This window comes from Urocitellus parryii, chromosome 4 (genome assembly GCF_045843805.1).
Source record: "Urocitellus parryii isolate mUroPar1 chromosome 4, mUroPar1.hap1, whole genome shotgun sequence".
NCBI lineage: Eukaryota > Metazoa > Chordata > Mammalia > Rodentia > Sciuridae > Urocitellus > Urocitellus parryii.
This window is the reverse complement of record NC_135534.1, coordinates 18,298,418-18,315,706: the sequence shown is the minus strand read 5'-3', so window position 1 is coordinate 18,315,706 and position 17,289 is coordinate 18,298,418. Positions and strand designations below refer to the sequence as shown.

The following is a 17,289-nucleotide window of genomic DNA, read 5'->3' as shown; positions in this document are numbered from 1 at the left end:
AGCATGGTTTTATCACACTGCCTTCCCTGTAACTGTACATGTATGGCTACTCTCCTAATAACTGCCACAGTATTTTCCTCAAAGAAAGTGGAACATAGGGAGAGCAGACCTTTAAATCCATGGGAGTCTACACTGGACTCTATTCTGTATTCACTGGAATTGATGAAGCTACAGAGAAAGTTGTCAGTCTTGTTATTTTTAACTCGTTTTCAAGGTGACTATAAATATCAGATGTGTACAATTTTAAAATTGGAGATGAAGCATTAACATAACAGAATCAAATGAATTTAAGGAATGCTTAAAGCTACAGTAAGATACATCTGCCAGTTTTATTTGTGGCTTCATGCTACAATTCAATGACTATGAATACATATCATGAAAACTAAAATTCTGGAAAAAGCATGTCTTCGAAAAAAAAAAAAACAGAGTTGATATAATCCGGAATGTCCAAATTTACTTAAAAATTCAGAATTCACTTCACTCTCTGTTGATCATCTGTCATGTTTGGATCACAGGCCATTTTGCAAACAAAAATCAAGGTTAGGAAAAACTATGAAAAGTTCTCTCTGGATTTGTTTACAGAACAGACACTTTTAAGCTGAGAAAGCAGAACCACCATAATTTGATGAACAGAGTGTTATTTGGAGTCAGATAAACTATTTCTTTAATTACACTGATTATTAGTAAAAAAAATGTGGTGTCCAGATCCTGGTCTCAATGCTACTGAAGTTTTTCATATATAAAATGGGAAAATTATCAAGTTATGTAAAGAAATTGAAGAATAACATTACACATTTCAAAGTTTGAATCATAAAGTTAAAAATATAGCTTTCCTTATACTTGTTCTACTTGATTGGAAAATAATTTTAACCATATTATAAGTATGATTCAAGATAAAAAGTAAATAAAAATTAAAGAATGCATAGCATGATAGCATGCTTGTTATTCTCTAAAAATTTGTCCCAAATTTGAGAGAACATAAGTAATCAAGAGATGAAAATTGACCAACTATACTTAGGAAAAAAGTTTCATACAGAAATACATACGTTAAACAAAACAAAAAAAATAGACTTGATACAGTTAAAAGTGTTTTACTATTTTAAAAATACAAAGTAATTGACATACATAAACTCAATAAAAAGAAAATAGAGTCATATTACAAAAAAGTCTTATCTTTCAAGAATATTTAAAAGATGACAATGCATAGTTCATAAAAGGTTTTCAATAACTATATAGGCATTTTATGAAACTTAATTTTCCTTAATGCTGTCACAAAAAAGTGAAAAGGTATCATGTAATAAAATGTCAGGTAACACAAAGATCTGTAAAGAACAGAAAATGGAAGATATCAACATATATCTAATATGTAGTTAGAAGGAGCATTTAAGTGAAAATGATGGAACAAGTCACATGAAAAAATGATGCAGTTTGCCACAGAAACATATGGAACATATTGGAAATTGCTTGTAACAATGTGGCAATGGTGATTACTGAAATCGTTTTTAAAAAAATTAAAATAATCCTTCACCATTATAAATAGTGTAAAATTAATAAAAATAATTTTAATCAAGGACATCACACAGGTAAATAAATCTTCTACTTCATAAGTCATCAGAGAAATGCAATTTAAAGACAAAGCTATGTTTTTCATTGGCAAACTTATAAATATTGATGAGAGTTATAACATCTTATGCTGGTGAATGTGTGTTGGTATAAAATATTCTGAAATTTAACTCTAAACAAGGGATTTAGAACTGCTCATGTCCTTTTATCCAGTACCCCTTATCCTTGGAAATCTACTCTCCATAAATATATGAAAAATTATGCATATAGATATAATTTATTTCACATTATATTTTTTGGTAATGAAAAACTAAAAACAAATGTTCTTTCAAATGTTCTCCAAATGTCTACATAAAGAGGAAAATTTAAATGAATTAGAATTTTACAACATCAAGGGGACATTACAATTATCTGCACAAACTAGTAATGTGGAAACATTCACTTTAATAAGAGTGAAAAACAGAATATACAATAGCTCATATATTATGATCTAAATTGTCAAAAATAATACATATCCATCGAAAAGTATTTCAAAAATGCATACTATACACAAATAATGCTTATCCTAATTATATGGTAATGGACAATTATGTGTCATTTAAAATATTTTCTCATCTGTGTTTTCTACAAATGGTGTATATTACCATCAGTAAGTGAACTTTCACTTCATTATCAGAGCTAGATCCATGATATTCTGAGTGACTTTTTTTTTTTTTGAGTAGACTTGGGTTATTGGTCATTACTCATAAAAATCTGTGACAACAGATACATACATTTAACTTACCTGTAACCCCAAGACTCTAGTGTCACCTTGACAAAAAAAAATAAAAATACGAATAAGGAAGTCACATATTATACCTAGGTAGGTCTCTGTGTGGGTTTGTGGGTGTTGATTTTGTCACAGGTCATCTGGATTTGCAGAGAACCCTCTCATGGAGCTAGCATGCACACTGAGCCACACTGGATTCTGCTTTGCAGGTACATCAATTTGTTTCTTAAACCTAGAATTTCTTTTCCTCAGTTATTTGGAAAAACGGCAGAAAACAGAAGCTTCCTAAATAAAGCTGAATGTATGGACTGGGTTTATTTGGTTTCATAGGATTGCAAGATCCTGTGAATATGAGGCAGAAGCTGCCCAACACAGAAAATGAATCTTTAAAGTCAGCTTCAAAGCATTAGGCTTCTATGGAAATTGATGTTTTGGAAAACAAACAAAAAAGCAAACAAACAAACAACAACAACAACAACAAAAAACATTAACCTTGCTCCAAACCCCCTCAGCATGCCTTGGCCAGCTGAAGTGACCAGATGAAGTGAAGCATACAAACCAGTTATGGGAGATCTAATATGAGGCATTTACAAATCAGTAACACAGGAAAGTTGTCTTGGTGTAGCTGGTCCCTGAAGTCAGGGATTCCAAGCAAGCCTATGCTTATCTTAAAGATAACTCCCTTAGATCATGAAACCTTGGATCCAACTGAGTTGGACACTCAGAACTAAATAGCATTGGCAATCTGTGGCTGATGTGATCTTCCTGGGTCAGGAATCCTCTGAGTCTGTGCTTATCAACAATTCATGTGTAGATTCTGGGAAATAGTTACTGCTCTTATGCACATGCAGGGCTTAGGGGTGCTCTGACCCTTTAGCTCCCAGAGGATTAGGATGAGCAGCTTCAAGCAGGTTGGCAGTCAAATCAATCTTTCCTGTTTTCTCTCTTGTGGCCATGAGCTCTGTGCCCAAAGGGTGGTGTGGGGAAGAGAGCCAGCTCTGCTGGTTTAGTAGCATCTCTATGACTCTGGTCAGAAAATGTTCAAGGAGCCTGAAACCCAAGGCACAGACCATTCTGTGAGAATATGGGTGCATCATCCATCCAAGCCTGTGAAACAGCCCTAACAATCCTTGTTTCAGAATTGTAATGGAGATTAACTAGATAACAAGTGAAGACATAGAAGTCAGTGCAAAGCTACCATTCTGTTATTAATATCCTGAGAAGAGACACATGTAGGCTAGAGCAACTGTTCTTCATTGTCAAAACTCAGAATTATGCTTAAGATTATGAGCTTTGGTGGCCATTTTATTTTCTAAGTAGTGGACTTGTTTCTTTGGCTGCTTTTAAAAACATTAATGAGTGCCTCTGAATGTTACTGAGAAGGGGTTATTTGTAACATTTTCCTGCATGCATGAAACCTTTTTATTGAATGTCACTTTTCCCATAACCCACTCTAAATCTCCCCCACACCTGCACACTTCCCTTCCCTAATAGTCTCCATTCTACTCCTTATTGTCCCGCATAACCGGATTTCACATATGAAAAGGCTTGTGAAACTTGTCTTCCTAGGTCTGGTTTGATTTGCTTAACAGGGTGATGTTCACTTCCATCTTTTTTCCTGCAACTGACATAATTTCACTCATCTTACTGATTCATTAATACTCCATTGTGTATATATGCCACTTTTTAAATCCATTCATCTGCTGATGGTTACCTAGGCTGATTCCCTACCTTGGCCACTGTGGATAGTGCTGTGATGCACATGGGTGTGCAGCTGTCTCTCTGCTGTCTTGACTTTGATACTCTTAGATAAATACCAGGGAGTGCTATAGCTGGATTTGTATGAAAGATCTATTTTAGTTTTTTTGAGAAATCTGCACACAATTTTCCATAAAATGGCTGTATAAATTTACAGTCTCACCAACATGGCATACAATTCTCCTTTCACCCACATTATTGTCAGCATTTTTTTTTTCTTTTCTTCCTAAGCCATTCTATTTAGAGTGAGTTGGAATGTCAGTATAGTTTTGATTAGCATCTCCATGAATGCTAAGGATGCTGAACATTTTTTCATGTATTTGTTGGCTCTTTTTGTTTCTTCTTTTGACAAATGTATCTTTAAATCTTTTGCCCATTTATTATTATTTTTTCTTTTTGGGATTGAGTTTTTACTCTTTGTTTTCATATATTCTGATATTCATCTGTTTTTAAAAGGGTAGCTGGAAAAGATTTCCTCCCATTCTGTAGGCTGTCTACATGCTCATAATGGTTTCCTTTGTTCTGCAGAAACCTTTTAAATTGAATGTCATGCCACATATTTATTCTATGTCTTGTTAAGGAAATTAATTCCTGAGACATGCTATTGGAGATTTTACCTTTGTTTGCTTATAGAAGTTTCACTGTTTCCCATCTGATTCATTAGTCTTTGATACACTTGGAGCATAATTTTGTGCACTCAGGAGGTAGGGACCTAGTTTCTTTCTTCTACATGTGGGAAGCATTTTTTTTTTCCAATGCTACTTGTTAAAATGGCTGTGTTTTTCATGACATGTGATTTTGTCATTTTTTCAAGGTTCACATGGATTTGTCTTTGGGTCTTCTAGCTTATTAAATTGGTCTTTATACCACCTTTTAAGCCATTACTTTGCTCTTTTTGTTCCTATAAATCTGTGATGTAATTTAATATCAGATACTGCTTTTCAAGTTCTATGAAGAATGCTATTGGTATTTTAATGGGAATTGCATTGAACCTGTAGATTGTGTTTGGTAATACAGTCATTTTGGTGATATTAAGTCTACCTATTCATCTTCTAAGGACTTTATCAGTGTTTTATAATGTTCCTTGTAGAGGTCTTTCACCTCTTTAGATTGATTCCTATGCACTATTTGGTCTTGAAATTATTTTGAAATAGTAGTTTTCTTGATTTCTTTCTTGGTAAATTTATTACTGGAGTATAGAAAAGCTATTGATTTATGAATATTCATCTTGTAATCTGCTCTTTTGCTGAATTCATTTATCAATTCTTCTGCTGACGTTTTTAGGTTACACTTCTAGACACAGTATCATGTCATTAGTGGAGAGAGATATTCTGATTTCTTCTTTTCCTATTTGTATCCTTTTAATTCCCTTCCCTTGCCTGATTGCTCTGTCTGGATTGTCAAGAGCTATATTGAATAGGAGTGGTGTGAGTGGGCATCCTTGTCTTGTTTCTGTTTTTAGAACTAATGCTTTCAGTTTTTCTCAGTTCAGGATGATGTTGGCTTTGTTTTTTTTTCATATATGGCCTTCACATTGTTGAGGAAAGCTTGTATTCTACTTTTTTTTTCAGTGTTTTGAAATGATATCTGCTGAATTTGGGCATTTTTTTCACCATCTATTCAGGTAATCAAGTGATTTTTGTTCTTGATTCTATTAACGAATTATACTTCCTGATTTTAGTGTATTCAGCCAAATTTACAACCCTGGGATGAGTCCCACTTGATTGTGGTATAAAGAATGTATAGATAGTTCTTGTTTTTTAATCCAGCCCATGTCTTTTAATTGGAGAGTTGAGATCATTCGTCTTCAGAGTTATTATGGAGAGATGCTTGCTATTTCTAGTCCTTTGGTTGTTTTCCACAGATTTAATTTCTTCTTAATTTTCATTTGCTTAATTACTCTTCTATAGATTTTCATTCATTAAAGATTTCTTGGATGTGTTTTTTGAGTTTTTCTTGGTGTAGGATTTAAATATTCTCTGAAGTACAGGTATAATGAACATGAAATGTTTTAATTTGTCATTACCATGGAAGGGTTTTATGTCTTCTTTAATTCTGAATGATAGCTTTCCTGGAAATAGCAACCTTGGCTGTTAATTATTTTTCTTCAGATCTTGGATTCTCTCTTCAGAGTCCTTCTAGCTTTTAGAGTCTCAGTTGAGAAGTCTGAAGTGGCTCTTTTTGGTCTGCTTAAATGATGTGATCTACAATTTTCCTCTTGCAGCTTTTAATATTCTATCCTTATTCTCACTGTCAGCATTTTGATAATGATTCCAATGTCTTAGGAAGGTTCTGTTTTGATCTTACCTATTCAGGATTCTATATGACTTCTATATATAGATGCCTCATTGGACCTAATGTTTGGATTTTTCTGCTATTATTTCACTGAAAAATTTCTTTTTTAATTCCTATATCCTGCATTTCTGGGCCCTATTTTATTCTGATGAATTTTAACTTTGATCTCTTAATGTTCCGTATTTCTTGTATGCTTTGTTGAAACTCTTTTATTCTTTCCCGTACTTTCTGAATATTCCAGCTCAAATACCTGATTTAGAAGTTCTGAGTTTCTCTTTCTACATAATCTAGCTTGTTAGTGACACTTTCAAGTGGTTTTTTTTTTATTTTATAACTTTTGTTTAACATGGCCAAGTGTTTTGATGGGTTTCTTTTCAGAAACTACATCTCTTTATTAAAATTTTCTTTTACCTCCTATAGTTGCAATCGCAATTAATTTCATTGTTCACTTCTTAGATCATCTCTCATACCACTAACAATTTCCATAATTGATTTTTAAAAGTCTTTCTTTGAAATTTCATCCTCCTTCATATCTGTGTGTTCTTTTTTTGGAGGATTATAACTTTTGGTCACAGACTTGTTTGTCCTTTTTTTTTTTCATGTTTTCAGAGGTCTTGGGCTTGTACATCTGTTGAGATGAATTCTTCTTCCTCTTTGTTGAGGATGTCCATTGGCTTGTAGTTATCTCTTTTGTAATAAGTCATGTTGGTATTTCTTAGCTTCAACATGTAGGCTCAGTGTCATCTGAGTGTTAGTTTCAACTGCCAGTGACTCTCACTTTGTCTTTGAAGAACTACTGATTTAATTCACTCCTGTAGGGTCACTGAAACCCATGAGATTTTCTGGTTCATTATTTTAGAATATTTCTTTGATTTTTCTGTAAGATTAGATGTCCATGACTACCAGATGTTCTCCTGTAGTCATGGCTACTTGAGGCATCGTCATTTTTTTTTTCCTTTTCTCTTCCTTATTATATGTGTTAAAGTATTGTTGAGGCTTGAGCAGGGTTATTTGTATGTGAAGACAGGTGTGTTAGAACTGTGCTGAGATGCAGTAGTAATCAATATTCAACATTAGAATAAATGTGTGGTGCTTCTTTTGACATATGTTAGACAGATCAAGGTCCCCAAGAAATCTAACATGTGCTCAAAAGTGGGTGGGCAAAGCAAACTTATACTCCTGTTGGACAGGTGTGACACCAGAACTTGGCTAGACAATGTGTGTGAAGTAAGCCTGGTTATATCCCTAATGCAGTGAGGCCCATCAATCTGAGTGGAGGAGGTTGGAATTATAATCTGTGATCAGCTAATTTCAACATTGGGGAAGGTAAAAAGAAGGGCTTAATTTAAATAGCTGCAATTGGAAGTTATTAGGCTATATTCTGAAAATGGACCACTGGAGTTTCTATTCTCACACATACACACCATTAACTACTTCAACAAGTAAATTGCTTGGATCATCATTTAACAACAGCAACTACAATAAAGAGCCAAGAACTAGATCAGGCATTTAATACATAGCAGATGTTAATTATGCTCCCTGCAGTATCAAGAACCACAACAGCATTAAGGGCAAGAGCAGTAATAATATAAACTAAAATGTTATTCAAGAAAGTAGAATTACAGTTCAATAAGAGAAAAGGAAAAGGGGTGGAAGGTAAAAGTTGTAAATATTCAAAAGTTGAACAGATATAAAGCAAGAGAGAGGTAGCTACAAAGATGGAGCAGTACAACATTGCAAAAAGGAAGAACATAACTAAAGAGAGTCAGATCAAATGAACATAGCTCCTGAGGGGAGAAGGGAAGAGTGAAAAAATAATAGAAAAATAAGAGCTAACACAAAAAGTTCCACCAAACAAAAGACCAAGAAATGCTACCTCTAGAAAATCAAAGCCAAGCAAAGTAACACATGGTTGAAAAAAGAAAAAGAAGGGGTAAAGTGACAATGAGAAAAAGAAAAAAGAATATGTGTATATTCATGAATCAATCAGGAGAGCTAGAAAACACACACAGACACACACACACACACACACACACACACACACACACACACACACCAGAAAGAAAAAGAAGAAAAATACTCTAATTGAAAAAGGGAGGAAATGTCTCCACAGAGGTGGTCCCAACTATTGGCAGAAATGCCTACTCACTGCCTGTGCCCTACTGTCTTCCTTTCCCTTTCCTCTGCAGCCCTGTGCTCCTGTGGGAGAGCAAGGGCTGGAGGTTTAACCCTGTCTTCTTTGAGATGCTCACTCAGTTGCAGCTGGAGTGGCCTTCAACTGAAACTATATGTGACAGCCCTCAGATCCCCTTGTCACCAAAGTTAATAACAAAGTTAATACGTTAATTAAGTTACTACAGAATGGGATGTAGTGAAAATTATACTTTATCTGTGCAAGCTAGGAAGTTTCACTCCAAGGACAGGGCTGATGCTGAAGATCAGACAGCTGGGGATTACTTTTGACCAATGTTTTGGATTTGTCATGAGGTATTTCTCTAGAGTGAATTCTTGCTCTCACCTTGGTTCCCTGGAACATGAAATATCTATTGGGTCTCTGGATGGTGGGAGGATTCCTGTGGACTCTGTGTTGAGGGCAACATGATTAACTGTCCACTGATATTACACACCCCACTGTCCACAACTAAGAACTTCCCCAGATAAAATTCTAAGTGCAAATGTGCCTGCTTTCCCAGTTTTAAGATTCTTTGTGGCTAACTCCATGAGATTAGCCACAAGACATCAAACCCAAAGGGACAGAGAGCTTCACTTCACTCTCTACCTCTGGCCTGAGTCCAACCTATGCACGATGCCTTCTGTGCCCACCTCAGAAGAGCACTGAGAGGAGCACTCTAGATATCTTAGTGCAACACTTCATCAAAGCTTGTTAAGGACCCCCAGGCTCCCAAAGCAAAAACCCACTGTGTAGCCTTTTCAAAATGGCATCCCACATCAGCTCTCTAGCTGAGAAGCATGGAACACCCATCATGCACCAGATGGCTGCAGTGCCTCTGGGTCCCTCAATTTCAGACCATCCCTGTGGCTATGCGTTCCCAAGGCCAAGTGTTCTCAGCAGAATCTGGCTCTTGTTCTGCCTGGGTGGCCCCTCTGCTTTGCAGTGAACTGGAACAGTGGCATTACAGGCTGGATTCTTGGGGAATCCTTTCCTCTCCTATGTTCAAAATGCTTGAATTTCTGTGTCTCTATGATGCTGATATTAAATTTCGGTGCATTTCTCTCTCACCCCCAACACTTGTAAGCAGTATTTCTGATGCTTGAATCCTGAGCTAGGAACAAACAAAAATTGCATACTTCCTCCATATCACCATCTTCGTCTCCACCCTTACTTTTTATTTTTATGTACTATTTTTAAAACACAACATAATTATATATGGATGGATAATAAAAAGAGAAATATAAACATGAAAATAGATATGCTATGCTTTTTATGTGTTCTTTTTAGGTATAAATGGCAGTAGAATGCATTTTGACACATGCATAAATAAAGTATAACTTCTCATTCTTTTGGTTTTACATGATTAGAGTTACAACAGTCATGTAATCATATATACACATAGGGTTATAGTGTTCGATTTATTCTAATATCCTTCCTACCCCCAAACATCCTCCCCTCCTTTCAGTCCCCTTTGTCCCATCAAAGTTTCTCTAGTTTTCCCTAGCCCCCACCCCTATAGTTAACTAGCATCCACAAATCAGATAGAGCATTTGGCCTTTGTTTTTTGGGATTTGCTTTTTCACTTAACATGATATTCTCCAACTCCCTTCATTTACCTGCAAATGCCTTATTCTTCCATAAGGCTGAGTAATATTTCATTATGTATATTACCACATTTTCTTATTCATTCATCTGTTGAAGGGCATCTAGATTGTTTCCATAACTTGACTATTGTGAATTGAGCTGCTATAAACATTGACGTGGCTGTGTCACTATAGTGTGTTGATTTTAAGTTCTTTGAGTATAAAACTAGGAGTAGGATAGCTGGGTCAAATAGTGGTTCCCCATTCCATGTTTTCTGTGGAATCTCCATACTGCTTCACAGAGTACCAAATTGCCATGCCACCAGCAATTTTTCCCCACATACCTGGCAACATTTTTTGTTGCTTGTATTTCTAGTAATTGCCATTCTGACTGGAATGAGGTGAAATCTTAAGGTAGTTTTGTTTTGCATTACTCTAATTAATAGAAATGTTGAGCATCATTTCATATATTTGTTGATTTGATATGCTACACTTCAGAATGATCGCTTATTATTGGTAAGAATATGGTGATTTTACCCCCTGCAAGACAAAGTCTTTCTGATGATATCCAGCTCCTCATCCCAGGAATTCCTTATGTACCTACATACTTATGGACTCTGCACTCATTTATATTTCCCTTACTATTCCAGGCCAATCCTTCTATTGATTCCAAAACCTTCTTCCCAACACATTGTCTGTAGGGCTACTTTCCTTCTTAATTATTGCTTTGTTGTTATAACTTTGACTTCACCTATAGACTTGACTAAACCTATGCTAGCCTGAGAGATGGAAACTACATTCTTGGATTTTTTTTTTTTTTTTTTTTTTGCTTAGCTTACAAACCAACAAAAACTAATACACCTCTCTGATGCTCAGTTTCCTTGTCCAAGTATATGTGTTTTATCTCCTACTTTAGAATACAGTAAAGGATGGTATATAAAAAATGAATACTAGCTGATTAATTAGAGCCTGGTAAATGTTATTTCTTGTCACATGTTGTTGAACAAAAGGGAAAATAGAAGAGGCTAAAACTAGTGATAATACTCAGATCTTAAGAACTATGGAAAATGTACCAGTGAGTACAACAGGAAAGTTATATTTGACCTTTTGCTCCTACAACACTTTCTTATGTGGCCACTGGCAAGGAACCTAAATATGACTTTTTTGACCTCTCTGAATTCATGCCCATTAAGTGAAGTTTCTATCTTAATGGACTATATTAGGATGAATTCATACTTATGTCAAGTACGTTTAACAATTTTTTCTTTTGCTTTTATTATCAGGGGAAAGTACCACACTTCAAGCCAAAGGCTACTTTATATACAACTGGAACAAGCAGAAAAAGTAATTAATTTTAAATGCATTACCTCTAACATGAGAATCAAAACATTCATGGTAAATCACTAGCTGAATCTTTGGAGACTCAGCATTTTCAGTCATTTCTGTGTGAAAGTAATCTACCCATAAGTGAGTCAAAACAAGTGAAGGGTAAAGGATTTCAAGAAGACAATTCCAAAAAAATGGAAGAAGTTTAAAACAAACATAGGAGATTGACCTGTTTACTTTTATCCAGGGAATTCACCATGAGGTTGAATGAAGTACAAAAGCTTTGAGTCAAACTGATTGAGACTGAAATTCTACCTAAGACAGATTTTAGCTACATAAAATCTAAGCTAATCTAGCTAATTAGATTTTAAGTGTTCTTACCTCAAAAAGGATAATCATGTGAGGTAAAGTCTGTGTTAATTATCTCAATTAAGCCTTTGCACAATGTATCCATATTTTGAAGACATCATGCTGAACACAATAAATCAACATGATTTAGTTTTCAATTCAGTAAAATAAAATGCTTTAAAGAGAAATTAATTTACTACTTTCAAAACATAAATGAGTTCTTAGGTCAGTATTGATCCAAAGATCTCAAAATGACTCCCACACGTTCCCTCTTCTGTAACTAGGTAGATATGTCTGGGTATTTTAATCCCACAATAGGAAGCTGGGGATGGACTCTTCCTGCCTTTCAGACCTGGACTCAGTTCCATTAAGCACAAATGTAAACATGACAATCAGCTTTTGTACTGTCCTTACTCATTACTGAGTGACATTCAGATACATGTTGAGGTGTTGAGATGAAGTGAGGCTGAGACAATGTCTAGTCCTCCTTGAGCCATACCTAGTCACAGATGCTAGTGGTGTCCTTTGACTTCTGTCAGGAACTTTGGCCCCCAGCATCCCTTGTGCCCTAGTGACATCCCTGAAGCTCATTCAGTGTTTGAGCAAGTTTTAGTATTTTTCAACTGAGACATGGTTCCAGTATAAGTAATGTGATTCTCACTATTTAAGAAAAAAGACATAATGTCCCTTTTACTGATACAGAGTGAGAGAGAGAGGTGAAGGAACTGGCTTACAGTTATAATGGCAATTAATGCAGGTAACAGCATGAAAAGAAGCTTCTTTCTCTAAAGCTCTAACTTTAGAACTTTTGAAGCATCTGATGGTTTGTGAAGCTTTTAGTATAACATTGCATTCATGATTAGCATTCTTTTCAGCAATCCAGATTTGAGAACATTACCATTCAGTTCCATGACACAAGTTGCTCTTAACAACACTTGTGATTTCCTGTAACAGCTGTTTTCAGAGTTCATGTCCAAAACTCAAATTCAGTGTTCAGATATTTTCAGTTTTAACCCTCTAAAATTTATCAGTTTTATTTCTTTTGCTCCAGCCAATTCTCTCCCCACATCCTTTTATAGATCATTGTATACAGGAAGGAATGGTAGAGATGAAATTGTCAAAATAAGTTCTTTTTGAACGTGCTCATTTTATGGTTGTGTTAAGTAAAAAGTTTTCTATCACTGTAATAGAATCTTTCAGATTTATGAAGATTAAAAGCAGTTTTTGATGAATATACTTTTGAAGATATTTCCTACTGTTCTGCAGATTTTTCATGTACTTTTTCTGTTTCTCTTTTAAAATAAAAATTCATTCTTGCTGTAGTAAAGAGCATGAAATTTGTCACAGATATTGCTATTGGTATGTGTACCACCACAATGAGGCTGACAATTTAACTCTGTGAATACTTGCCCATATCTGTTCTTTAATAGCAAAGCTATTGAAAACCACATTTTATGAATGCATTGGTACAAATATAAATATAACTTAAGTTGGATTAATGAATACCCAATTAAATTATGTATATATAAGTTTATAACATGTGTATATCAAATGAAACAATATTCAGGTATAAAAAAATATTATCCTGCAATGGTGGCAACATGGGTGCAACTGAAGAGACAATTTAATGGAAAAAAGACAGACAATTACCATACATATGTGTCACTCATGCGGAATCTAAAACATATGATCTCATAGAAGTTGAGAGTAGAGTACTGGTTACTAGAGTTGAGGAAGAACGTGAAAAGATAATAGAGGAAGGTTGGATATTGAGTAACAAGTTACATAAGAAAAATCAGTTTAGTGTTCTACAGAACAAGAGGGTGAATGTAGTTCACAATTTATTCCATATTTTCTGAAGAATTAGAAAAGAAGAGTTTAAAGATTCCCACTAGAAAAAAATAATGTTTAAAATAGTGGAAATTCTATGTACCTTGATTTGCTACATATATTGAACTATCACAATGTACCCCATGAATATATACAATTACATGCCAATTAAAATTTTGATGTACACAGGACAATTGACCATTACAATTTAATGAATCAGGAGAATACAGCTTTATAAAATATCTCTCAATATTCTTGCCTAGGGAACTACCCACAGGGTTATTTTTCATCAGCTTTCATCAACTGAAGCCAGATCTTCTTCAGAACCTTTTTCACTTCCTCATTTCTGAAGGTGTAGATCAAAGGGTTTAACATAGGTGTCACTAGGGTACAAAACACAGTCACAGCTTTGTCAGCAGGGAAGGAGGCCACAGGTCTGAGGTACAGGTATGAACAAGGTACAAGAATAAGATGACAACTGTGACATGAGAGGCACAGGTAGACAGTGCTTTTCGGCGCCCTTCAGAGCTATGAGACCTCAGGGAACGCAGGATGATGACATAGGAAGCCACCAGCATGGAGAAGATGATCAAACACAGTGACCCACTGTTGGCAGCAATCAGGGGCCCCAAAGTGCGGGTGTCTGTGCAGGCCAGTTCCAGGAGAGGAATTAAATCACACATAAAGTGGTCGATGACATTAGGTCCACAGAACGGTAACTGAGCCATAAACAAAATCTGTATCCCTCCATGAATAAACCCCAAGACCCCAGCAGCCCCCACCAGGAAAGCACACACCTGCCGGTTCATGATGGTCATGTAGTGCAAGGGCTTACAGATGGCCACATAGCGGTCATAGGCCATGGCCATTAACAGGATGATCTCAGCTGCAGCAAAAAAGTGTTCAGTAAAGAGCTGAGTCATGCAGCCACTGAAGGATATGGTGTTCTTTTCAGAGATCAAGTCAAAGATCATTTTGGGTGCTATGGAAGAAGAGTAGAAACCATCTATAATGGACAAACAAGACAGAAAGAAGTACATGGGAGAGCCCAGGGCTGGGCTGATGAAGATGGTGACAGAGATGAGCATATTACCTGCCAGTGTGATCAAATAGGCCAGTAGAAGCACAGTAAATAAGAGTTTCTGCAGTTGTGGATTTTGGGTCAGGCCCAGCAAGATGAATTCTGTTACATTGTTCATCTTTCCTGTCAATTTAGCTTGTGTTTGGGCATAGTTTATCTGAAAAACAAACAAACAAAGAAACATGGATGTGTCTGAGGGATGATCGCTCAAATTCCATGTTAAAGCTTCATCATCGTTTTAGAGTGGCCCTCTGCAATGGATGTAGTTAGTCTTTATTTATCTCACCTCTTTTACAGGCAGTTGTACAGAACAGAAGGAGGTTAGATTTCAAATAGTACAATACATTATAGGTGCCACAAAACAACAAGGCATTATTATGAATGTTGACTTGTTTTTAATTTCTGAACATTCTTTCTTTCTCTAAAAAATCTCAAAGATGGCTTTCTTTCATTGCTGGGAGGATTTCAAATATCATCAATGACGATTATTTTATAATTATATTTCTTTATCTTCATGGACATCTATGGATACATGAACATAATATTCTATTAAAATCAACTGTATCCTATACTAAGGTGCCAAGTTTCTCTGAATCTAAACCAGCTATGTTTTCTGAGCTGTTTTTTCTCTGTCATTTGGACATAAAATTGAGCTAGATATGAAGTGTGTTTTTTTTTTCTTCTTCTCCTAAATGCCAAGGAATTTTCTTTACTACAGCTCAACAAGAATGATCCATTGTTGTGACTGTCTCTATGCCACCATTTCATGCTCTGCTTGCCACATCTTTGGATATGAATGTAAATGGTACAATGTTTCCCTGAAAGTTCACAGTATTTTACAAATAAATTATCCTTACATTGGTATTTTAATAGATACTGTGTTACACTCCAGATTAGATATATTTCCTCACTCACATTTTACAAATGGAATAAAATGACATGAACTTACTATTGGCAAGATATAAATATTAGGATCAGATAAGAAGATACAATTATCATAGCATAAATTCAGTCAGATAAGATGAATTTGTAATTTTCATGCCTAATTGGTAGAAATACTGCATATTTACAAAATTTTAAAATAATCCTTATTTTGAATAATCTAGATGTAGGTTTTCAAAATTAAGTCCATGTTGTTACAAAAGAACATAAGCCATTTAATTTTTTCTTAGCCTTTTTCTTTTTCCAATCTCTGCCCCAAACTATTCATAATCACATAATTTTCCAAAAAAAAATTAGTTTTTCTGGACACAGAATTCATCCTCAAGACCTCTCAGATTCTATGAAAGTGTGAACAAATGTTTTTGGTTTTCAGCAAAAGTGTATCCCTGAGTTTTTTTCCTTTCTATTCCTGGCTCTTGTGGATGCTAAATACAGTTATTATTATTTTTTCTTAATATACTTAATTCACAAAATCTAACTTCAAATTGGCAACATGAAAGTTATGAATAAGGGAAATTTTAAGCCTTTACAAACAGAACTCCACAGACTTATTGCAATTATTTAGACATAAATGATTATCACACTGTCTTAAAAGTGACTCTAGTCATTTTAATCATCATGCTTTAGCAAATTATAGAACATGTTTTCACCTGATATTTTCAGTGAAAATTTGTGTCCATTTTCATTTTCAGAGCAAAATAGCAAACTTCTAATCAAATATGTATTCACAAAAACAACTTCAGAGAAAATAAGTTGGCTGGATGAAGTTACTTGATTAAAAATTTGGAGAAAAATGTTTAGTTTTCACTGACCTGTGTCTGTTGATAGTGGAATTCTCTGTCAATGTTTTCTTCTCCTCTGGGAGTTTGCAACACAGCCTTCCATGGACTCCATCAGCTGAGACTGGAATTATTGTTGCCCCAGACCATTTTTCAATGTCGACATTTTCGTTCATATGGTACCATTGTCAGTCTGGATTTTGTCAGAAAAACAAAGCATTTCAGTTAGGAAGCTTTGATAGCTCTAGAACTTAATTCATGCTCATTTTCTTGGTTTCCTATGAAAGTATACATGAATCTTCTATATATAGTTTTTCAGGAAACAATAATTTCAGGTATTTTGAACTATATTGAATCCAAAATAAAAATAAAAGGAACACAGCTTAATTATCCAAATCAGGAAAAGTCATTATATTCAACATTAAAACATAAGTGAATCCTGCGATTAGACACTGTTTTCTCAATTTGACCAAACATTTGCTTCCTAAGAGCCTAGGAGCAATGTGGAGAGGGGATTCCTTGCATCTTAAATGAAGTTCTCCTTTCCTTTCTATTGCCCTAGAAACCCACTTAGCTCAGGAGTGGGATCTCACAAGCAAGTAATTCTCCATCTCATTGGTCATGGCTCTGCTGCTGTCATTGGCTCACAGCCCCATCATTATAATTCTCTCCTCCTGGACTCTAGAGAGATGTTCAAATTGACTTTCACAGATTGCAGGGTTTGGTAATGCTTTGACCTCTCAAGTACCCAGAGGATCCATAATTGGCTCTGCCGAAATATTTTCCAAGGCAACAACAAAAGTCCTCTGCTTACTCCCACTTGGTGCCCACAAACATAATTA

At 35.3% G+C, this 17,289-nt stretch overlaps 1 protein-coding gene across 1 annotated transcript; it reads right to left on the bottom strand.

The window, feature by feature from the left end:
* Nucleotides 1-13,924: 13,924 nt before the first annotated feature.
* LOC113176784 (olfactory receptor 4C45-like) lies at nt 13,925-14,850 on the bottom strand. The gene is given in 2 exon segments (XM_026381326.2): nt 13,925-14,109; nt 14,112-14,850. Coding segments are annotated over 2 exon segments (918 nt in total). The 5' UTR covers nt 14,845-14,850.
* Between the last annotated feature and the right edge of the window lie 2,439 nt (nt 14,851-17,289).